Here is a 25,715-nt window from a genome sequence, read left to right as displayed (position 1 = left end):
GACCTCTTTGTCACACAGCAAAAAGCAGGTTAGAAGGACTGAGGACCAGAGGGAGGACAGTGTAGGAAGGAAAAAGGTGACCTTGGGAAGACTCGCGGAGAACGTCACACGGTAATGACGCTCTCCTGCCAGCAGGGGGCAGGGCAGTCCGTCCGTCCCAGGAGCGCTCTCCAGCCCACCGCAGTGGCATCAGGGGACAGGGCCTCGGAGCCCAGCCATGCGACAACAGCCCACCTCCTGCTCCGCTCCCTGTCCTGCCCGAGGGCGGCACCGGCTGCAGAAGGAGCTCTGCGTGCCACCAATTCACCATTCACTGGGGAACCTTAAGGGAATCACCAAGGCTCCTCGTGCCTCAGTTTCTCCATGGTGAAATAGGGTTAGTGATCACTGCTTCACAAGGATTTTGTGGAAATTAAATGAGACCAGTGGTCCCCAGACCTGTCTGCACGCTGGGATCACATGGGGAGCGTCACCAGCACTGATGCCACACCACATCACACTGGGCGAGGTTCTTCGGTCTGGGTGGTGGCTTAGGCCTTGACTTTTTTTTTTTTTTTCCACAAGCCCCAGGTGATTCTAAGGTGCAGACAAGCTTGGGAATTCCAGAGTTCAATACTCTTGTGACCAGGCTTTGTAAAGTCTCAGTTGCAAACCTGTGTTTGCTCTTTTCCTGAAAGTCCCTTTCCTCCCTACTTCATTTCCAGAAAATTGAAATGACATCCCCTCTCTCCTTGTACCTCCCGCGTAACCTCTCAAAATGGAAAACACAGATTTCCCTCACAATCTGAACCCGAGCTACTCAAACATTCCCTCTTACCACCTGTGCGAAATTTGTCCAAGATGCACTAATTACAAACCCAGTTGTGACAAACCTCCTGTACCAAGGGAGATGGTCAGGGTGCTGTGAGTCCAGGAGGGAGTCGGGGGTCCCAGTGGTGTCTTCACTGTTCCCCCAAACGGAATCACCGCCAGAGGTGGATGGTTCAGGTGCCTGCGGGGCCCAACCAGCCCAGGTCCAACTTAGCTAGAATCCTTAGTAGCTGTAGCCCATTGTTGCATGTTTATTTACACCTTGTGGTCAATGTTCATGACAGCGCAGGAGGGAACTGTACTTTGTATCCAATATTGTGTGGGGCCCTAGTAACCTTCACACAAACCCACTCCCTATAGAGACCACTGCAGGGGAAATAATGTGGGATTTGGCATTCAGGTGTTGAATACTGAGCTACACTTCTTGGAGCTGATGATAGGGGTGTGTGAAAGGGTGCAGGCACAATTGGGGAGCTTACGTTGGGGTTGGACAGCCCTGATGCGTTATCCTATGGTTCCTATTTGTTGTAATGGGTCCAGGCTCATAGTGTACATCTTGCGGGAGAAGGGGGAAGCTATGAGAGTCCATGCAATAGATGTGCCTGTGTAATTTCAACCATGTGCCTTCCAGGCCAGGGGCTCTCTGCTATCCCTGGGGATCACGGGTACTTAAAGGCTGGTCAGGCCTCAGAGTCCCTCCCTGCCTTGGGCCAGTTCTTCCCTGGCTTGTTGGAGGTGGGAAAAAACAAAAACAACAACAACAACAACAACAACAACAAAAGCCAGGCCTCTGAGAGGATGAAGTGAAAGGAACTGAGGCTGAGAGAAGTAGGGTGGCCTCTTATTTCCACCTAGCTTCCCCTCATAAGTGCTGGGTTGGGGGGTGGGGTGGGCAGGGGGAGCCAAGGGCAATCACAGTGCCTGGACCATCTGGCTGAGCAGGACTGAAGCAGGGATGCCCCCAGCAGCTGGAGGTTCCCTTGGGGGGCCCCACCTTCCCACTGCCCACAGAATTCATGCTGCAGACCTCACACTTACTCAGTCAAGTCCTTTCTTTTCTCCATCTTGCACTCGATGTGCTGGGGCATCTGGGCAGAGTCGGGCCTAGCTCCCGGGTCTCTCCATCCTATAACCACCCTGTATCCCTCACTCCAGGCACCCTCATACGGGCAGAGGGCAGTATGACCCAGGAGTCCCTCCACCTGCTGCTGGTCCTGCTGCTGCTGGCCTTGGATAAGGGGCAAGGGGAGGAGAGTGGCTCCAGGGAAACAGGGAAAGGGAGGGAGGGAGTTTGGAGGTGAGGTTGGGTGGGGGTGCAGTACACTATGGGATGGTGAGCCAGGGAGGGCTGGGGGGGGGGTCTGGGGTCATGCTCTGAATGTGGCATCTCCCGTTCCTTAGCCTGACCTGAGGACTTGTTTTCTGGGTCCTGGGTACAAACCCAGGAGAATGAGCTGGTGTGGGCAGCACAGGGCCAGGTAGTCTCTGTGAAATGCCCATCTGCTCCCCTGGCAGGTGAGTATAAGAACAAAACCTGGTGTAAGGAAACAAAACCAGGTTATTGTTTGAAGTTAGTCACCAGCACCAGATCCCAGGTAATGGCGCAAAGCCCTCCATATTTATCTGGGACAACCCTTCTGCTGGCTTCTTCATTGTCATCATAACAGAAATCAAGAAGATAAGTTCTGGAATCTACTGGTGTAGAATAGACAGAGGTCCTAAGGGGAGCATCTATATTCTCAAAAATATCAGCCTGGTGGTGACTTCAAGTGAGTTCTTTGCAGAGGGAAGGGGCCCTCCTGGGTGTCTGGGGAAATGAAGCCACTTGCCTCCTTCCCTAACCTCCTCCACCCAATCCCACTACCTCCTCACTTGCTCCCACACTGATGTGGGCAGTTAGATCCTGAGTTCTCATATTTGGGTCATCACCTCCATCCTTGAGTTTCCTATCCCTAAAGGTATAAGCTAATTTGGGACCCACTGGGGGTAAATACCCAGTCCACATGATGGCTTAGACCCAACCTCACCCACTGACCCCCAGAACTGTCCACCCCATGTAGGGTATAGGGTGTCTGTGTGGGGCCCTGTGGCTGAGGTCACCCCCAGACTGGGCACGCAGGTTGTTCAGGACCTGGGTCTGAGGCAAGACCAGAAAGATCTCGAGACTTTGATGGTGAAAGGGCCAGACTTTTGGGACAAGTAGTCTGTGCCTTCTCCACGGGAGCACTGCTGACTCTCCCTGCCCTTGAGGATTTAGGGACCTAGTATCAGGCTTCTTTCTCACTCCAAGCCTCCCCCAGCCCCTGATTCTCTCTTCCTATCAGCTCTGGGAAGCTCCCTGCCTTGGACCCCAGTCAGTCCTGGCCTGAGGGACCCTGGGGCTGACCCTGGCCCCTCCCCCTCTTCCTCTCAGGCTTTGGGGGCTGGCCTCTCTCCCTCTGGGGAGTCTAGCCTGCCACTGCCTTCTCTGTTGTCATCAATCACACTTGCTTTTCCAGTGATAACCAGTTCAACCTTCATCAGTAGCTCTAAGCACTGGTAGGTCTGGGGTGTCACCTAAAGAGAGGGGGCTGGGAAGCTGCTGACTTGTGTGGGCTCTGGTTCAGGAGACCAGGGAGACAGAGATGTCTGAAAGGGGCCCTAAGGTCTCAGCTCAGTGCTGGACTAGGTTGGGAGGGGTGAAAGAGGGGCTCTCCCCCTCCCTCATCATGAAGCAGAAATAGTTATCAGGAATGCAAAAACTTCTATGAGTGTTGATTCACAGGCCAGAGAGATGAGATCTGTCCAGAGTCACTCAGCTACTTCAGGGCAGCAGTGGACTAGGATTGAGGCCTTATGTCTCTGGGTCTACTGCTCCTCTGGGGCTCAGACATTCTCCAGGGGCACCTCTGGGTAGTCCCTGCCCAGGTTTGCCTATTACAGACCTGGGGTGGAGGGGTCTCTCCCTCTGCTTTTCTTCTGCTCCTATCCACTGGAGCTGTGGCCAGCCCTGAGAGTGTGACCACACAAATGACAACTCTGGTCATTTCTTTTTTTTTCCCCTGGCCAACCTCTCCCTCCACCCCGGCTTCTTGGGTTCTCATGATTTTGTTCCAGATGGTCCCTTGTGGCTGACCTCAGTGAGTTCAGTGTAGGTCTGGCCCATAAACAGACTCCAGCCCCATGCTGCGCTCAGGGGCTGCTCTCCCAGGCCTGTATCCTCCCCTCCTTTTTCCTGCTTTTCCCACAGTCTGCCAGACAGTGCTTTCATGATGCTGTTGTGTGCATTCCTCGAGACCAAGATCCTGGCTTTGACAGCCCTTCTCCTGTTTCTGACCTATAGAACGCAGGTGAGTGAGGCCTGGAGTTACTTGGGGACCAAGGAAGCAGGGGAAAGTTTCTCTCCTGGGAGAGAGGCACTGCAGGACAGAAGCAGCCAGGAGTCACACAGGTGGCATTGTATCAATTATAACTAATCCCAATTTAAATGTTCTTTACTTCGCCTGTTTCTGCACATGCATTTGGTTGATTTAAGCCAACATCTTCTTTGACATTCAAATTCATGTCTTTGGGTCATGTCCACCCACAGCAGCTGGGTTGTCCCGGTTTGAGGTCAGCCTCAGGTGTCCTCCCTAACTAACCCTCAGGTGTGCACACAGAGGTACGAGACACACGTGTGCATACACACTGACATTCATTCCTTCCATCAGAGACCAGATCTACCTACCCTAAAGTCCCCTCTAAGGGTCCACCTAACCCTTGAGTGCTTAGCTCACACTCCAGAGCTCCCACCTCAGGACTTGGGGAGAAGGTGAGGACCTGCTGAGGAGAGACCTCAGGAATGGAAAGGGGATGGGGCCGGAAGTGGGTCAGATGAAAGAGGTGTGGAACAGCCAATGAGTGTGCTTCTGAATCTCCTTCCCCACTTCTCAGGTCTCCACCAGTACAATGGGAGGAGCAGCAAAGACTGCCCCCAGCCCTAAGACCCCAGGGCCCTTGGGCATTCCCCGCTGAGCCTGGAGTCCCCCCATCTCCTCCTGCTCCTTCAGGACCACTACGATCCTGTGTTCTGTGCCTCTCTGGAAGACACTTCCCAGCACCTGAATCTACCGCGGTGGCACCTCTCATCCCAGAGCTAAGGACCACCATGTTGCCTTCCCTGATGCCATGTCCAAAAAGTGGGGACCCACCACCTGGGAACTCTCTCTGTGCATCCAGGCCACCCCTCTCCTACCCCGTGGACCAAACCCAACTGGTAGGCATCCTCCCCCTACTCTGTGCCTCTCCTTTCATTCTCCAGGGTTTCCTGTTTCTCTTTGAAGCTCACAATTCAGCTGGTCTCCCAGTCATCAATACCCGTTGCAGTTAGCTTTGGTTCCTCTTCCTCCCCATAAGGGAAATATCCTTTGTTCATACCATCTACAAATATGATATTTGATATTTCCAAAAATGACACAAATTTTAAAAGTATGTGACAATGAAGGAAAATATTTCCATTCTATATGCCAGATAAAAGAGTTAACAGCTTTAGGACTAAAATCTTTTTCTCTTAAATAAATAAGTATCAGACAAACGTTTCCATTTTAAAAAGGGCTAAGGATAGGAACAAGTCAATTGTTACAGAATAAAGAACAAATAATACATATGAACCTATGTCTGAAATGGCTGATGATCAGAGAGATGAGAAATGAAGTGAGACCCCACACTTTCCCTATCAGTTCAAAGAAGATTAAAATAAATGGTAATCATATTCTGTGCTGGAGAGGTGTAGGGAAAAGGGAATTCTCATGAATTGTTGGAAGTACATAATTGATAGCCTCTTCCTGGAGGGGCAATGTGGTGATGAATTAAAAGGCAGAAAAAGTAATTTATTCATCCATTCCACTGTTCGTGAATGTTTGGGTTCTTTCTCCTTTTGGCTTTTGTGAATACAGCTGCTATGAACATTAAAAAAAAAGGCAGAAAAAGGAAAACAAAAGAAACACTTGGCTTGTGAAGCAGGAGTTCTAGACAATTTTCTAAGTACTTTGACATGTGTAGTGATTGCTATTGTTTAAAAAGGAAAATAATGGTGTGTCCACTATATGCTGGTTTTAAAAAGTATGCCAACAATACCTGAGTTAAAAAAATAACAAAAATAAAAAGGCAAGTAATTGTACAAGACTCAAAAATCCAAAGAAGTCTTGTGCTCTACCACTTTCTGTCCCAGCTCCCATTCTTTTGAAGGAATCCACATCTTTTATCTACCAATTCTGATATTTACTTCTATATTTGTGGAAGTGAAGAAACAAAGCTTATACTGCTCTTCGTTCATTTTCCAGTTTTTTTTCATTTTCCAGTTTTTTATATTGGCCGCTAATCTCCCACTAATGAGGATGAAAATTGGATCACTTAACCCATCACTTTCCTACCCACCCCCACATGCTCTCTCCCCAAACCACAATATAGTCAAATCACAACTGCCCATAAGAAGGATATTCAGATTTCACATTTTGGAACCCTGTAGATACTTGTTTTTTAGCCTCGCCATGGAATGAATGTATTATGATTATGTTTTCTTTTAAGTATAATTTTTTTTAATTTTTATTTTATGATAGTCACAGAGAGAGAGAGAGAGAGAGGCAGAGACACAGGCAGAGTGAGAAGCAGGCTCCATGCACCGGGAGCCCGATGTGGGATTCGATCCCGGGTCTCCAGGATCGCGCCCTGGGCCAAAGGCAGGCGCCAAACCGCTGCGCCACCCAGGGATCCCTAAGTATAATTTTTTAAAAAAGATTTTATTTATTTACTCACGAGAGACACAGAGAGAGGCAGAGACATAGGTAGAGGGAGAAGCAGTCTCCCGCAGAGAGCCCGATGCAGGATTGGGTCCCTGGAACGGGATCATGCCCTGAGCTGAAAGGCAGCCCCACAGCTGCTGAGCCACCCAGGTGTCCCTCTTTTCAGTGTCATTTTTTATCACCCCCCAGCTTACCTTCTTTTCATTTGTTTTCTTTCCTACCTATTCACTGTTAATTCATTTGTAAACTCTCTATGAAGAATGTAGATTTCATCTGAGAAGTTCAAACACATGAAGTCATACGTTAGATTAGTTCCCTTGAGATGCCCCTGACCTACTGGTTGTCCTCCTGCTGCACTGGCTTCCCTGTAAGCCCGGACCCACAACCTCCTGTGATTTCTACTCACCATCTTCTTGGGCACTCTCTTGGCTTGCTCTCCTGAATTTCCTATCTTTCTGTTTCTGAGTTTAATTGGAACATTCCTTCCAAGATCTTCCCTTTCTTTTGAGAAGCCCAATGCCGTTTACATTTCTAATCCACTAATGAGGATTTTTTTTTCTCTTTTGCTCTTGATGCTTTTAGGATCATTTCTCCTCCTTCCTCTCATCCCTCACCACATTCTAAAATTCCATGCTGATCTGTATTAATGCGGATCTTTTACCATTTATTTTACTGAGCACCAGTGGGCGTCTTCAGTCTGGAAAAATCATGTCCTTAATTTTGAGGTGCATTTTCTTTATTTCTTTTATAATCTTTCTTCCATTTTCTGTTTTTTTTCTCCCTCTTATGAAATTTCTATTACACAAATGTTAGCTTTTATAGACATATTCTCTAAATCTCTCATTATTTTGCCCTTTTACTTTTCGTCTTTCTTGTTTACATTTTTTATTGAGGTTGACATTTAAACATTTTTTAAAAGTTTTATTTATTTATTTGACAGAGCACACAAGCAGGGGGAGCAGCAGGTAGAGGGAGAGGGAGAAGCCGGCCCCTCCCCTGAGCAGGAAGCCGAATGTGGGACTTGAGCCCAGCGCCCTGGGATCATGACCTGAGCCAAAGGCAGACACTCAACAGACTGAGCCACACAAGCGCCCTGAGTTTGACATTATTAATTACAATTTTATGTACAGTGAAATGCACGGATCTGAAGTGTATAATTTGATGAGTTTTGACAATTGCATGGGACCCGCTTCCATATCAATATATAGAACATATTCATCATCACTGCCAGAGGTAAGCATCACTCTGATTTCTTTCACGTAGATAACCTTTGTCTCTTCTAGAGTTCCTTATAAGCAAAATAATAGAGTATGTACTCTTTTGTGTATGGCATTTTCACTCACTACAGTCTTGCTGAGGTTCATCCATGTTACTGCACACATTAATTTCTTTCTGTTCCTAAATCATAGGAATGTAGAATATACTGCCTTTGTTTATCCACTTACCTGTTGACATTTGAGTTACTTGGCTATTATGAATCACGCTGCTGTGGTCATTCTTGAACAAGTCTTTTTATGGACATCCATTGTAATAGTTTGCAGGGCTACCAGAATGTTCCCTAATAACAAATTGTTTTCTCACAGTTCTGGAAGCTAGAAGTCTGAGGTCAAGGTATGCGTACGGTTGGTTTCTTGAGGACTCTCTCCTTGGTTTGTAAATAGCTGTCTTCTTCAGCCTGTGTCTTCACATGGTTCTTCATCTGCACTTATCTGGGTCCTCATCTCTTCTTATAAGGACACCAGTCATATTAGATTATGGTCCACCCTAATGACCTCAATTTACTTGCTTCTTTAAATATCCTAACTCCAAATACAGTTATATTCTGAAGTACAAGGGGTTAGAATTCAAACATGAGTTTGGGGGGACTCAATTCAGCCATGACATGTATTTTCCTTTCTTTAGGTTAAATACATAGACATGGAATTGCTGGGTGATAGAGTAAGAGTATGTTTGACTTTATGAGGAATTGCCAGACAAATTTCCAAGTTACCATTTTAATACCAAACAATATATGAAAGTTTCTTGTTCCTTTATGTCCTTGCCAACATTTGATATTGACAGTCTTTTTAATTCTCCCTATTCTAATAGATGCATAGAGAAATATCATTGTAGTTTGACTTTGCATTTCCCTGATGAGTGATGATGATGAGTATGTCCCCTGTACTTACCAGCCACTACCATATCCTCAGGAAGTGCTTATTCCAGCTTCTGCCTATTTTTTTGGATCATTTTTCTTTCTAGATTGGGTTCTAGGAATCCTTAAATATTTTGGATATAAATCTTTTTCCGATCTTTGAATTACACATATTTTGTCTCAGTCTGTGGATAGCCTATTTATTTTCCTAATGGTGTCTTGGGAGGAACATTTTTAATTTTGATAAAGTCCAATTTCTTTCTTTCTTTCTTTCTTTCTTTCTTTCTTTCTTTCTTTCTTTCTTTCTTCTTTCTTTCTTTCTTCTTTAATGTTGAATGTTTTCTAAGTCCTAAGAATCTTTGAGCACTCTAGTGTTATAACAGCGTTTGTAAATGTTTTTCTTCTAGAAGCTTTACAGCTTTAGCCTTTATTTTTAGATATATAATCAATGGCTACTTAATTTTTGTGTATTGAGGTTCATTTATTTTCATATGGTTATCCAGTTGTTTCAGCATATTTGTTGAAAAGATTTTCTATCTCCACTGAGTTACTTTACCACCTTCATAAAATATCTCCTAAATATATAAAGTAGGTCTGTTTCTAAACTGTCAATTCCATTCCACAAATCTATTTATTTATTTTTTGGCTAATATGATATTCTTTTAATTACTGTTGCTTTATAGTAAGTTTTAGAATCAAGTAGTGCAAGTCCTCCAAGTTTTTTTTTCCACTATTTTTTTCCGGGTTGTTCTAAGTCCTTTACTTTTCCATAGAGTTTTAGAATCAGTTTATCAATTTCTATAGGAAAATTCTTTTTCAGGCATTGTGTTGAACTTACAGATCAATATTAGGAGAATGGGGTCCTTAACAGCATTGTGTCCTCCAATCCATGAACATAGTATGTCTCTTCATTTATTTGGTTTCTTGGGTTAGTGCTTCATATTTCTCTGTCAATTTTCATCTTTTTTGTTCTTTGGTTCTTTCCCAAGCATTTTGTCAATATTATTTGCCAATTCTATTGAAATATCCTTATTTCTATTAGATGTCTAATTGCAAAAGATACTATTTTTGTTCTTAGAAGAGCCTCTTTGTCTAGTATTCTGTTCTAGTTTCATGGATGTCTTCTCTTTTCTTTCTAAAGATATGAATAAAGACTTTTAAATTGCTTAATTTAAGCTCCTGTGTTATCTATTTTCCGCATGTTCCTTTGTATATGTTTACATTTTTTGTGCTATATATTAGAGGATTTCTTTATTTCTACTTATTACTTATATTTTTCTGTACATTTGCAAATTTTTAAAGATGAAAAGTTAGAGAGGAAAGACTGCAGCATAAAAGTGGTGGGGAATTCTGTGTGTGTGTGGTTTTCTGAATATCGGATTATACTCTGGAATAGAGTTTCTCAGCCTTGGCATGATCAACATTTTGGGCCAGATAATTCTTTGTTCAGGCGTCTTTCCTATCCATTGTAGGATATTTAGCAGCATCACTGGCTTTTCCCAGTAGATGTATGTAGCACCTTCTCTTCAGTTATGAAACCAACCACTTCTCTAAACATAGACAAATTTTTCCTGGAGGGGTGAAATCACCTACAGTTGAGAATCACTGACTTAGATTAATCAGGCAAAAGCCTCTGTACTTTTGGAAGGATATCTCGTTCTCAATATCTCTAATACTTTTCTCATAAATTGGTCATTTCCCTTTACAAATGAGTCCCTCTAATACTTCTATGTGAGTTAGGGAGAGTGTGCAACCTCAGGTGCCAATATTCTTGGATCATAGTTGCTGCTATGATTAAGTAATCATGATATAAAATACAGATATTCCTTGACTTATGACAAGATTATGCTCCAATAAACACATTGTAAGTAAGAAAATGAATTTAATACACCTAACCTACAGAACATCATAGCTTAGCACTATCTTAAAAGTGCTGAGAACACTAACACATTAGCCTACCAGTGGGAAAAATCATCTAAGATGTAGAAGAAATTTGAAGTGAAATAAACCGTGTGTGCTAATCAAAAGGAAAAAAATCAATGAAGAGATCTATCTTATGGTTAGGATAGACTCCTTTATGCTGGAGTAATAAATAACCTTCAGTGGCTCCCACAGCCAAAGATTATTTCTCTCCTGTGCAATGTCTCCTGAGGGTCCAGGCATACTTTCAGGATTCTGTTCTTCAAGGTTAGCTCTGTGTTCCAAGCTACTTCAATCTTACAGCCCCTCAAAAATCAAATGCTTCTGCGGTGGGAGAAAAACTGCCAGAAAGATACACAATTCAGTGCTCCTATCTGGAAGTGACATTTCATTTACATTTCTTTGGGTGAAAAAAGTAATATTGCCTTATCCAATTCCAAGAGGACTGAGAAATATGATTCTCCCAAGTGTCTAGAAATAAATGTAAACTGAGTACTGCTGAATGGTAGTAATGCCAAGCATATACCTCTAGGCATATCTAGCAAGAACGTTTTTTTCTATGATAACTAAGAAAAATCTATAAGCATTAACATTGGAAGGAGAAAAGAGTTAGCACTTAAGGACTTAATAACAACCCTGGTTTCAGAGTTTTCTGCCACTGCACTAAATGCTAGAAGACAACAAATTATCCGTTCTTGAGAATAGGGGGAAATATTATGAACCAGCGATTTTCTGCCTCATTAAATTGTCCTAATTTTGTAAAGACAACCTAAAGAGTTTTCATACGAAAGAACCTAAGGTACCTTTCTTTAAAAACATAGATTGAAGATTTGCTTCTATTTACTGAGGTAAAAAGTAAAAAAGGAAATGAAAAATGAGGCAGCAGTGTTTAAAAGTCCAGAATGAATCAGAAAGCAGTCAGACTATAAATGTGAGCTCAGGTAGCTGCTATAATTCTGTGTTAAAAATAAATAAAACTTACATTTGTAATTGTTGCTAGTGTACAGAAACATAATTGAGTTTTATATTTTGATCTTATGTTTGGTGACTTGATAATCTCTGTTATTATTTCTTTTTTTTTAAGATTTTATTTATTCTGGGATCCCTGGGTGGCGCAGTGGTTTGGCGCCTGCCTTTGGCCCAGGGCGCGATCCTGGAGACCCGGGATCGAATCCCACATCAGGCTCCCGGTGCATGGAGCCTGCTTCTCCCTCTGCCTGTGTCTCTGCCTCTCTCTCTCTCTCTCTGTGACTATCATAAATAAATGAAAATCAAAAAAATTAAAAAAAAAGATTTTATTTATTCATTGAGACAGAGAGAGAGACAGAGAGAGGCAGAGGGAGGATAAGCAGGCATCATACAGAGAGCCTGACGTGGGACTCCATCCAGGGTCTCCAGGATCACGCCCTGGGCTGCAGGCGGCGCTAAACCGCTGCGCCTCCGGGGCTGCCCTCTTATTATTTCTAATGATTTATTGTATGTATTTTTGGAAGTTCTTTAAAATTTTTTAAAATTTAAATTCAATTAATTGACATATAATGTATTATTGGTTTCAGAGGTAGAGGTCAGTAATTCATCAGTCTTATATAACACCCAGTGCTCATCCCATCATGTGCCCTCCTTAATGCCCATCACCCAGTTATCCCATCTCCCCTCACCGCCCCTCCAGTAACCCTCGGTTTGTTTCCATGATTAAGAGTCTCATGGATGTCTCCCTCTCTGATTTTGTCTTATTTTTCCCTCCCTTCCCTCTGTTTTGTTTCTTAAATTCCACATATGAGTGAGATCATATAATTGTCTTTCTCTGATTGACTTATTTTGCTTAGCATAATACCCTCTAGTTCCATCCATATCATTGCAAATGGCAAAGTTTATTTATTATTATTATTTTTCTGAGGGCTGAGTGTAGCCCATTGTGTGTGTGTGTGTGTGTGTGTGTGTGTGTGTGTGTGTGTATATATATATATATATATATATATATATATATATATCACATCTTCTTTATCCATTCATCTGTTGATAGACATCTAGGCTCTTTCCATAGTCTGGCTATTGTGTGTTTGCTGCACAAACATTGGGTGCAGGTGCCCCTTTGGATCACTACATTTGTATCTTTGGGGTACATACCTAGTAGTGCAATTGCTGGGTCATAGGGTAGCGCTATTTTCAACTTTTTGAGGAACCTTATTTTTGGAACTTCTACATAGGTAATCATATCACTTGCAAACATTGTGAGTTTTATCACCTGCTTTAGATCCCTATGACTTCTGGGTTTCTTTACTTTTTTTTTTTTGAGAGAAAGAGAGAGAGAGACACACACACAGAGAGAGACAGAGAGAGAGAAGGAAAGAGGGAATATTAAGTAGGCTCCATGATCAGCACAGAACTCCACTTGGGGCTGAATGACTCTGAAATCATGACCCAAACTGAAACCAAGAGTTGGATGCCCAACTGACTGAGCCACTCAGGTGCTCCTCCTATGCCTTCTGTTTTTCTTGTCTTATGGCATTGCCTTGGCTTTTCAGCACAAAAACAGCTACAGAAAATGAAAATGAGGATGCTTGTTTAGCCCCTGAATTTAAAAGGAATAATTTCACATTTCAAGGAAACACTCTAGCTGTATATGCCTCTGTAAATTTCAACCATGAGTTATTTTGAAATGTGGTTTTAATTTTTCAAATATATACTTTTAGTTACATTTTTATCACTTATTTTTAATCTAATTTCATTATGGTTGCAAAATGTGGACTGTATTCTGGGGTGTCGTGTGCTCAGTCTGTGGTACCCAGATTCCCTTGTGGGTAGGGGTGGTTATTTTTCTAAAGTTCTGCCAGGGTGATAGAGGCCCAAGTGTTTAGTGTGACTCAGGTCATGATCTCAGAATTGTGAGATCGAGCCCTGTATCAGGCTCATGTACTGGACATGGAGACTGCTTAAGATTCTCCTTCTCCCTCTCCCTCTGCCCCTCACCACCCTAAGAAAAAAAGTCCTTTTTCACTTTGACACAAATAGTTTGACTGACATGATATTCTGAGTTGGATATCCTTTGTCCTCAGAATTCTGAAGGCATTGCTCTATTACCTTCTAGATTTTACCATGGTTAAAGAGTCTGAAGCCACTGTGCTAACTGTGATGAATGATTTATTGCTTCTGTTTTGCTAGTGCTTGTCTTTATTCCTAGCAACTCCAGGACTACAGTGAGGAGACTCACAGTGTGTTTACTTTCAGCCATTTGTTCTGTGAAGTGAGTGGCCCCTGCAATCTAGAAATTCATGGGAAAACTTCTTAGATTTCATCATGGATGATTTCCTCCTCTGTTTTCTCTGCCTTTCTAGAGAAAGTTGTTTGTTTGTTTAAAATTTAAAATTAAAAAGATTTAAATTAAATTTTAAATTAAATTTATTTACATTTTAAAAATTTAAATTAAAAAATATGACACACAATGTCATATTAGTTTCAGGTGTACAACACAGTCTAGAGCTTTTTTTATTAAAGATTTTGTTTATTTGAGAGAGAGAGAGAGAGAGAGCATGTGAGAGCATGAGTGGGGGGGAGGGACAGAGGGAGAGGGAGGGGGACAAATAGACTTCCAACTGGCTTCCAGTGGAGCCAGACAAGGGACTTGATCCCAGGATTCTGAGATCATGACCTGAGCCAAAGTCAGACCTTAATCAGCTGAGCCCCTCAGGCACTCCTGGATTTTGATTTTTAAGTTGTTGCTGGTCTAGTCAAGCTTTTAATTATTTTATGATCAATTTCAAATTTTATGTTTTTCCAGAAATGTATCCATTTTTTTTAGAGCGGGGAGGGGCAGAGGGAGAGAAAGAATCTTAAGCAGGCCCCATGTCCAGCACATGAGTCTGATGTAGGGCTTGAGCTCACAATCCTGAGATCATGACTTGAGTTAAAATCAAGAGTCAGATGCATAAGTGACTGAGGCATCCAGGCACCCATAGAAATGTATCTGTTGAAGTTATCAAATTTATTAGCAGATATTATTCATAACACTTTAATTCTGAAAATCTTTTTTGGGTCTCCAGCTATTTCTAATTTGTTTTCTTTCTTTTTTATTTGTACTTCTTAACTTTTCTCTTGATTAGTTTTTCTGGAAATTTATATATCTTACTCTTTTTTCTCCTAAGAAAAAGCATTTTATTTTGTTCTTTCTTGCTCTAATTTCTTCTTTTAATTGACTTCTGCCTGTCTTTCTTAAGATGATATTAGCTATTCTAATAGATAGATACATTCCCAAATCACAGAGAATAAAAGTTGATTTCTTATTCATCTCACAGACCAACAGATCGTCAGGGGCAACTTTGTGCAGGACCATTCAGGGAGCCAGGCTTTCTCCATCTCATGGCTCTGCTATCCTAAGGGTTCAGTGTCCTGTGCTTCCAGCGGTGGATAGCAAAGAGGAAGTGTGGCTCATGGGAGAGTCTATAGCCAGGTCTGGAACAAATCTGGACCAGCACACATCATTTCTGCCTCCATTTTCTGGGCAAAAATGGGGTCTACCTGAGGATCCAGGAAGAGAAGAAAATAAGTTTCTGTGAGCACAGAGTAGCTCTACCTCTCTGCCTTTACCTTTGTCATTTCCTTCCTTCTTACTGTTTGGTGTTTGCCGAAAGATAGTGCCAGTTACATTCCCCACCTCCACTCCCATCCCAGGAACCAACGAGAGTGGCCTTTCCTTCAGTGTCCTCACAGTGTCTGTCATTCCTTTTATTTTTGTCAATCTGGTGGTAAAATAAATATATCCCCTTGTCATTTTAATTTGCATTTCTTTGGTTGTTAGGTATGTTGAACAATTTCACATTTCATTTTTGTCCATTTGTGTTTCTTCTTTCATGAATTTATCACTGACATTTTACATCCCTCATCTATAGATAGGATTATAAATAACTTTCTGGTTGATTTCAAAGACTTCTTACATATTACATGCAACAATGTTTTGAATATATGTTCATATATAGATCTTTTTTCTTAGTTTGTCTTTTTACTTTGTGTTGTTTTATTTTATGTTATAATTTTTTATATTGTCAGATTTTTCAGTCTTTCTTGTATGGTTTCTGCTATCAGGTCATGCTAAAAGTGTTCTATTATCCAGGTTAAATACATATTTCATATAATTTTCTTGTAGAACTTTTCTAACTAGTATCCTTCTAGGAAAAAAAATAGTTAAAAATCAAGCCAATTAATGGAGCTACCCTACACTTTTCTTTTATTCTCTCATGGCCAATCCATGAGCAAACCCCATAGTTTCTCCCTATCAAGTTTATCTGGTCAGTTACCACCATCTCTACTAGGCCCCCATCATTTCTCACGTAGATTTTTGCAATAGCTTCCCAGCTAACTTCTCTGCATCTACCCTTGCTTCCCTACAGTGCATTGTCCATATAATAAGAATAACCCTTTAAATCTGTAGATAGGCTCCAAACCTTTCAATGGCTTCCCTCCCCACAGTAAAAGACAAATTCATAAAATGGTCCATACGGTGCCCTGAGATCCAGTTCATCCCTCTCCCTGACCCCCACTCCTGAGACTCTTCTTTTCTAACTTTCCTCTACTATACTCAACTCCTTGCTATTTACTGACCATACTCTCACCTGCAGATCTGTGTATGTTTTACCCCTCTGCTTGAGTGTTCTCCCTCCAGAGCACTAGATGCCTTGTTTCTTCCCTTCTTTTATGCTTTTGCTTAAATGTCTCCCTATCAGTGAAGCCTTCTCATTCCCCTGTAGGAAACAGCAGCTCACTACTCCCAGATAGATGTCACTTTCCGATCAGTCAGGGTGTGTTTGGGAAAGTGGATCACAAATCATTCAGGATTATGGGAATTATAGGGCGCAGACCCTACACATTGGTGAAATCTGGGGAACAAATCTGTCAGGTGGACTTGACAGCTGGGCCTGGGCCTAAAGTTACTGTAAGTCAGTGGGGCTGATGACTGAAAGAAAGGATTGGATTTGAAGGAAGGGAGAATGAGGACAAATGGAGACCCAGAGGGCAAGGTGGAGCCTGCTATTGCCTCTCAGTCTTCTCCAACCTCAGCTGTGAGGGTGGACTGCAGGATGAGCTGTGACTTTTGGCCCAGGACTCTGGAGACTGAGTCACAGGAGCTATGGACCAGGAGCTGCCCCACACCAAACAGGTGAGTCTAGCAACAAGGCACCTGGGCTGCAGTGGCACCAGCACCAGCCTTCAGGGGTACCATGCCTGTGGCTTCAGTTCTGCTTCCAAATCTTGTGTAGGTTGCTCTCATGGTGAATTGTATCCTGAAGCCATGAGGTAAATGAATTTGGAGAAGTACAATTCTAGCTTACCTGAGTTGATAACAATATAAAACCAGTACACCACCTTCCCTATCTCCACCATCCTTATCTTTTTCCTCCCTAGCACTTGTCATCGTGTGACACTTGATCTATTTATTTGTTTGCCTCCATCCCTCCAATGGAATGTAAGCTCTCTGAGCACAGGGATTTTGTTCATCTTTTTTATTCTGGTATCCCCAGCCCTAGAACAGTGCTTGACATAAACCGTAGGTAGTAAGTATTTCTGGATCTGGAATTTATTGAATAGTGTATACCAAACTCTGCTTTAAGTCCTTTCAAAAGATTAATTCATATAATCCTTAGAAATACCTAGTGAGGGAGTCACTGATGTTAAACACTTTGGGGATGAAAAATCCAATACTTGTAGAAGTTTTGCAACTTAATTCAGATGGCTCATGAAGGGCAGAATTGAACCAGAAACCTAGATGGTGGGGCTCTATATAGGAATAGGACTTTGGGATTTAAATGCCATGAAAACTAAAATTCAGTAGAAGTGTGTATGACTCTATATGACTCTTCTCCCATTTCATTCACTTATTTTTAATACAGATGTATCATACAGAAAATAACTTTTTAACACAGAAAAAAGGCTCAAACACTCAAAAGAGTTAAATTAAGTTTGATAACTTGCATATGATATACTGAAAAATGGATAAGACTTAGTATAATTAGGAAAATAGTAAAAATTAATCAAGCAAATTTTACTTGTGAACTATTTAAAGTTATACCCAACAGAAGCAGAACCCAAATATTTGCAAAAGTCTTCAGAAGAGCTACATTCATAGTACTGTGTAGGAAGCCACTCTCTTTAATAAATGTTTCTCAGGAACACTTCTGAATAAGCAAACTGATTTTGAAGGGAGTAGGAGGTCAACATTAGCTATACTGGGGAGTCTGTGTAGCTCAGTTGGTTAAGCATCTGCCTTTGGCTCAGGTCATGATTCCAGGGTCCTGGGATTGAGCCCCATGTTCGGCTCCCTGGTCAGTGGGAAGTCTGCTTCTTCCTCTCCTTCTCATACCTCTCTTTACCCTTGTTCATGCTCTCTGAGAGAGAGAGAGAGAGAAGAGAAAAGAAAAGAAAAGAAAAGAAAAGAAAAGAAAGAAAAAGAAGAAAACCTTTAGCTAAACTGCTCTGTTGGGGATCCCTGGGTGGCTCAGCGGTTTAGCGCCTGCCTTTGGCCCAGGGCATGATCCTGGAGACCTGGGATCGAGTCCCACAAAGGGCTCCCGGCATGGAGCTTGCTTCTCCCTCCTCCTGTGTCTCTGCCCCTCTCTCTTTTTCTCTCTCTCTATGTCTATCATAAATAAACAAATCTTTAAAAAAAATAAACTGCTCTGTTGCCTGGGGTGGTCTCTCCCAGAAGCCATGTGACTCCAAGGTGTTCCCACACTCTTCTTGGGACTAGAGGTACCTGGGAAAAGGAATGCCCAAGCGTCTTCAAATGTGGCTTGGGACACTCACACTTCATCTTGTGAGGATGGCCTGACCCTGTGGGACACTCACCAAAGTGGAGGCCAAGGCTGGAAGACAGTATTGGTCTTCTCAAGGATCCATCTTCCCAGTGACCAGAGAACATGGTACAGACTCCAGGAGAGCTCACAATCACTGACAGTTCCTCTGTCAGCTTTCCCTGTCAGTCAGTCAGACTCCTGGATGTTACCACCTGACTCAGGACCAAACACATGTTCTGGCAGCTCTCATACATCCTATTCTCATGTCTTCATTCTCTCAATTTTATAGAAAAGCCCCAGAAACTCAACCCACTCCCTGTGGACTTCAAGCAGTGTTATGTTCAAGGCATTGAAAGTAAGAATGTAGGGATCCCTGGGTGGCGCAGCGGTTTAGCGCCTGCCTTTGGCCCAGGGCGTGATCCTGGAGACCCGGGATGGAATCCCACATCGGGCTCCCGGTGCATGGAGCCTGCTTCTCCCTCTGCCTATGTCTCTGCCCCCACCCCTCTCTCTGTGACTATCATAAATAAATAAAAAAAAATTAAAAAAAAGAAAGTAAGAATGTACAAACACCCTCACATGTATACCACATACCCATTCATGCATGCACACGCACACACACACTACACAGATGCGTACACGTACTTATGGTCTAAATAAATATGCACATTCATGTGTACACACACTCACACGGCTTTTTCCAGGTACACATATTACTACTATATTCTTTGCTTTTCCTATGCATGTGGAGGTGAATGACACAATGGGACAGACATGCATGGCTGACCTGAGCATGCTGAGATTGCAGGACCAGAATGGATAGAACATTCTCCAAGTCTTTATATGCTTCTACTCTTTTGTGGATTGTATGTCATTTTCATAAAAGAACAAAAAGTGATAAATAGTGGGTTGGGTGACTATGTAGAGAAAGAAAGCCATGCCAAAGAGATAGAAACTGATTCTGGAAGCAGTGAGGCATTATGGGTACTTGTTTAAAATTAAATGCACTTAGAAAAATAATAGGACTTCTGGTATCCAGGCTGGCATATAAGGAGCTTAGAAGTTGTGATGCATCCTAACAGCAAGTAAAATTCTTGAACAAACTGAAAAATTAACAATTCTTTGTAGATCTATGAGAGAAGTGAGGTCCCAGAGTGAATGCTATGCCCAAATTCGAGAGACATACAGGCAGATACAAGAATCACAGTTTACTGGAGCAAAAACCCAAGCGCAGAAACTTCTTTTGGGACCAATACGAGGGTAGGAAAACCTGAACTGGCATTGATGAATTGCTAGAGGCTCAGTGTGGACAAATCTGAGCAGTAAAACATGGGGGCCCATAAATAGGGAGGTCCCACACTTTTGTGAGTTTTACCTTCAGGATCTGTACCAGGTTCTTGCAGTGAATATTGGAGAAAAATCCCCTGGTGCTCCTAGCTGGGGAAGAAGAATTATTTTTAAAAATACCAGAGCATTCTGTTTTTCCTCGAGTTTTGTTCTCAAGAGAAACCATTTTATCAGAGCCTATTAGAGTTTTGTCAGAGTCCAACTAACCTGGGAGAAGGAAAATACTCAACTCCTGTGTGATTTAGCCTCCTATGTGCAAAAAGGGAAATATCCAACTGTAGTCCCCTTTAGTCATCCTGTTCCACCTAAGAAGGAGAGCAAAAATCACACTTGAAGTCCACAGTTCAGGGGCACTAGTGCACTCAAAGGCTGAGTTCTTATCAGTCTTGTACTCCCCTTACACTTTAACACCATGTTACTAAAGTCCTGTTTACCACAATACTTGTACTCAATGCCTCATGTCTAGCTATCAAAAAAAGATTACAAGGCATACTAAAAGGCAATAACACACAGTTTGAAGAGACTGAGCAAGGATCAGCAAGAACTAGACTTAGATACGGCAGGAATGGTGGAATTATCAGGTCAGGAGTTTAAAAAACTGTCATGAATGTACTAAGTGCTATAATGAAAAAGTAGACAACATTCAAGAAAGTGGAAAATGTGAGCAGAGAAGTGGAAATCCTAAGAAAGAATAAAAAAGAATTGCTAGAAATAAAAAACTCTGTAATGGAAATGAATAATACCTTTGATGGATTCCTTAGTAGACTGAACATTGCTGAGGAAAGAATCTCTGAGTTTGAGGATATGTCAATTGAAACTTCCAAAACTGAAAAATCAAAGAGAAAAAGGACTGAAACAAAAAACCAGAACCAAGTATCCAAAAATCATGGGACAACTACAAAATGAGTGGCATGTGTAAAAAGAAATACCAGAGGAAGAAGAGAGAAGAAAATGAAGAATATATTTGAAACAATAATGACACTAACTAAAACAAAGCAGGATTACCTATACTAATTTCAGACAGAGCAGGCTTCAAAGCAAGGATAGTTATTAGGGATAAAGAAGGACATTATATAATGATGAAAGGGTCAGTTCTCCAAGAAGACAAAATAATCCTTCAGGTCTATGTACTTAACAACAGAGTGTCAAGTTACATGACACAAAAACTGTTAGAACTGCAAGGATAAATAGATACATCCACTATTATAGTTGGAGACTTCAACATCCTTCTATCAGAAATGGACAGATCCAGTGAGCACATAGTTGAACTCAACAACATCATCAATCAATATAATTGACATCTATAGACTACTTTATTTGACAACAGCAGATACATGAGAAGGTCTCAAGCTTACATAAAACACTTACCAAGATAGATCATATTCTGGGCCATAAAACCTTACCAAATTAAAAAAATATGTAAACCATACAATATCTGTTCTGAGACCACAAAGAAATTACACTGGAAATCAATAACAGAAAGGTAACCCCTAAATACATGGAGATCAAACAACACACTTCTAAATAATATGTGAGTTAAAGAAGAACTCTCAAGAGAATTTAAAAAAATATTTTGAACTAAATGAAAACATGCCTTATCAAAATTTGTAGGATTCAGTGACAGCAGTGCTTATAGGGAAATTTATAGCATTGGTTGCATATATTAAAAATGAAAGATCTAAAACCAATAATCTAAATTTCCACTTTAGGAAGTTAGAAAGAGAAGAGCAAATTAAACCCTATGTAAGGAGACAAAATGAAATAATAAGAACTAGAGCAGATATCAGTGAAATTGAAAACAAATCAATAGAGAAAATAGTCAAAACCAAAAGCTGATTCTTTGAGAAGATTAATAAAATTGATTAGCCTCTGGCCAGGGTTACTAAGAGAAAAAAGAGAATACAGAAATTACTAAGACCAGATATGAGTTAAGGGAATCACTACAGATTTCACAGACATCAAAAGGATAATAAAGGAATGCTATGAACAATTTCATGCCTACAATTTAAAAAATTTTTATTTTACTTAAATTCAGTTAATTAACATATACTGTATCATTAATTTCAGAGGTAGAGTTCAGTTATTCATCAGTTGCATATAACAATCAGTGCTCATTACATTACATGCCCTCCTTAATGTCCATCATTCTGTTACCCCATACTTTGACAAATCTCCCCCATGCCTACAAATTTGATAACCTAGGTGAAATGGACCAATTCCTTGAAAGACCCAATCTTCCAAAACTCACACAAGAAGAATAGACAATTTGAATAAGCCTATACCTCATAAAGCAATTGAATTGATAATTCATAACCTTCCAAAACAGAAAGCTCCAGGCCAAGGTGGATTCAATGGTGAATTCTACCAAATTTTTAAGGATGAAATTACACCAATTCTCTACAATCTCTTCCAGAAGATAAAATCACAGGGCCTACTTCCTACTCATTCTGTGAGGCCAGAATTACTCTTATACTAAAATCAAAGACATCACAAGAAAAGAAAACTATAGACCAATATCTTTCATGAACACGAATGAAATTATCTCCAACAAAATATTATCAAATCCTATTCAACAATGTACAAAAATAACTGGACACCATAACCAAATAGATTTACTCCAGGTATGAAAGGCTGGTTTTAACACTTGAAAATCATTTAATGTAATTTATTACATCAATAGGCTAAAGAAGAAAAACCACATGATCAGATCAATAAATGCAGAAAAAGCATTTAACAAAATTCAACACCCATTTATGAAAAATTTCAGTCGACTAGGAATAGAAGGGAACTTATTTAACTTGATAAAGAACATTAAAAATAAAACTCTATGGCTAACATCATACTTAATGATGAGAAGTGAAAATTTTTCTCACTAAGATCAGAAAAGGCAAGGATGTCCCCTCCAACTACTGCTTTCCAACATTGTACTGGAAGTCCCTGTTAATACAATAAGATAAGAAAAGGAAATAAGAGGTATATAGATTGGGAAGGAAGAAAAAAACTGTTTTTATTTGCAGATGACACAATCATCTATGTAGGAAATCTGAAAGAATCAGTAACAACAACAACAACAAACCCTCAAAGAACTAGTAAGCAATTACAACAAAGTTGCAGGTTATATAGTTAACATACAAAAGTTAATTACTTTTCTATATATCAGTGATGAACAAACAGAATTTGAAACTAAAAATACAATACTATTTATATTATCACTCCAAAAATGGAATATGTAGGTATAAATTTAACAAAGTATGTATACAAGCTATATGATAAAAACTATAAAACTCCAATTAAAAAAACAGAGAAGAGCTAAATAAATGGAGAGATATTCCATGTTTGTGTATAGCAAGATTCAATATTGTCAAAATAACAGTTCTTTACAGCTGATCTACAGAATCAATGCAATCTGAATAAAAATCCTAGCAAGTTATTCTGTGGATATTGGCAAAATGATTCTAAAGTTTATACGGAGAGTTAAAAGACCCAAAATAGCCAATGTGATATTGAATGAGAAGAACAAAATTAGAATGCTGAGACTCCCCAAAATTAATACTTGCTGCAAAAAGCTACAGTAATCAAGACAATGTGGTATTAGTGAAAGAATAGATAAGTAGATCAATTAAGCAGAATAGAGAGCTTAGAAACAAACCCATATAAATATAGTCAACTGATCTTTAACAAAGGAACAACAGCAATACAATGAAGAAAAGATACTCTTTTCTTTTTTTTTAAGATTTTATTTATTTATTTATGAGAGAGAGAGAGAGAGAGAGAGAGAGAGAGAGAGAGAGAGAGAGAGGCGCAGAGACACAGGCAGAGAGAGGAGCAGGTTCCATGCAGGGAGCCCAACGTGGGACTCGATCCTGGGTCTCCAGGATCATGCCTGGGGCCAAAGGCGGCACTAAACCGCTGAGCCACCAGGGCTGCCCAAAGATACTCTTTTCATCAAATTATGGCAGATATTCACATGAAAAAGATGAATTTAGACACAGACATTAAACCTTTCACAAAAATTAACTCAAAATGAATCATACACCTAAATATTAAAACATAAAATTAGAAAACTCCTAGAAGATAACCTTGGGTATTGTGATGACTTACTTTTTTCTTTTTCTTCCTTCCTTCCTTCCTTCCTTCCTTCCTTCCTTCCTTCCTTCCTTTTAAAAAATATTTTACTTATTTATTTGAAAGAGAGAAAAAGAGAGTACAAGCAGGGAGAGGGAGAGAGGGAGAAGCAGGCTCCCCACAGAGCAGGGATCTGAATGCAGCAGTCCATCCCAGGACCCTGGGATCATGACCTGAGCTGAAGACAGACTCTTAACTGACTGGGCCACCCAGGCACCGCTGTGATCATGTCAAAGACATGATCCATGAAAAAATAATTGATAAACTGGACTTCATTAAAATTAAAAGCTTATGGGTACCTGGCTGGCTCAGTCAGTAAAGCATGTGACTCTTTATCTTGGGGTTGTGAGTTTGAGGCCCAGACTGGGTGTAGAGTCTACTTTTAACAATGACAACAACAACAACAAAACAGTCTTTTCCTCTGTGAAAGACACTGTCAAGAGAATGAAAGGACAAGTCACAAACTATAAGAAAATATTTGCAAAAGATAAATCTGATAAAGGGCTATTATACAAAACATACAAATAACTCTAAAAAACCAAAATAAGAAAATGAACAACTCAATTTAAAAATTAACAAAAAACCTGAACAGGCATCTCCTCAAAGAAGATGTACAGATGGCAAATAAACATACAAAAAGATGCTCCACACCACATATCATGAGAGAACTGCAAATTAAAACAATGAGATTCTACTATATATCTATTAGAATGCTCCAAATCCAGAACACTGACAAGACCAACTGTTGGGTGGATATGGAGCAGTAGGAATTCATTCACTGCTGGTGGGAATGCAAAATGGTACAGCCACTTTGGAAGACTAGTGGCTTCATATAAATCTAAACATACTTTACCATAGAATTCAGTAGTCATACTCCCTGGTATTTACCCAAGGGAATTGAAAACCTATGTCCATACAAAAGGCTCCACATGGTGGGGCATCTGAATGACTCAGTTGGTTAAGGGTCCAATTCTTGGTTTTGGTTCTGGTCATGATCTCAGGGCCATGAGACCAAGCCCTGTGGTGGGCTTCACACTCAGAGAGGAGTCCGCTGGAGATTCTCTTTCTCCCTCTGCCCCTCTCCCCAACCCTCAAATAAATCAATAAACAAACATTTTTTAAAAAGCTGCAAGTAGATATTTATAACAGCTTTATTTATAATTGCCAAAACTTGGAAGCAACCATGATACCTTTCAGTAGGTGAATGGATAAATAAACTATGGTACATACAGACAATTAAATATTATTCATCACTAAAAAGAAGTAAGTTATCAAGCCATGAAAAAACATGGAGAAAACTTAAGTGCATATGTCAGAAGCCAATCTGGAAATGCTGTGTAATGTGTGATTCCAACTACATAGCATTCTGGAAAAGATAAAACTATGGGGACAGTAAAAAAGATCAGTGATTGCTAGGCGTTAGGTGAGGAAAGAGGATTTTTAGGGCAGTAAAATTATTCTGTATGATACTATAATGGTAGATGCATGTCACTATACATTTGTCCAAATATATAAAATATACAACACCAGGGGTAAACCCTACTGTAAACTATGGACTTTGGGTAGTACTGATGTGTCAGTGTAGGTTGATTGCAACACATGTACTATAGTGGGGGTGTTGATAACAGGAGACTCTGTGGGGGGGCAAGGGTATACAGCTCTGTACCTTCAGCTCAATTTTGTTGTAAACCTAAAAAATTAAAGATGATTAAAAAATATATGCACATGGTAACAAAAACTTCCAAGCAGTTTAGAAGTATAAAATGAAAAGTAAGTCTTTCTTGTCCTTCCTTAACTTCCAGGTTCTCCCCTCAAAGGCAACCTCTGTTAACTGAT

At 40.8% G+C, this 25,715-nt stretch overlaps 1 protein-coding gene across 1 annotated transcript in view; it reads left to right on the top strand.

Moving 5' to 3' along the window:
- Positions 1 to 16,744: 16,744 nt before the first annotated feature.
- Positions 16,745 to 25,715, top strand: part of TREM1 (triggering receptor expressed on myeloid cells 1) — a 34,443-nt gene continuing 25,472 nt past the window's right edge. Inside the window, exon 1 of the mRNA XM_055330395.1 lies at positions 16,745 to 16,774. Coding sequence (XP_055186370.1) covers positions 16,745 to 16,774 — 30 coding nt within the window. The remainder of the gene's footprint in view (positions 16,775 to 25,715) is intronic.

This window comes from Nyctereutes procyonoides, unplaced genomic scaffold, assembly GCF_905146905.1.
Source record: "Nyctereutes procyonoides isolate TBG_1078 unplaced genomic scaffold, NYPRO_anot_genome, whole genome shotgun sequence".
In the NCBI taxonomy this organism is placed as follows: Eukaryota; Metazoa; Chordata; class Mammalia; order Carnivora; family Canidae; genus Nyctereutes; species Nyctereutes procyonoides.
The sequence above is the reverse complement of the archived record's forward strand: the minus strand, read 5'-3'. Positions and strand labels throughout refer to the sequence as shown.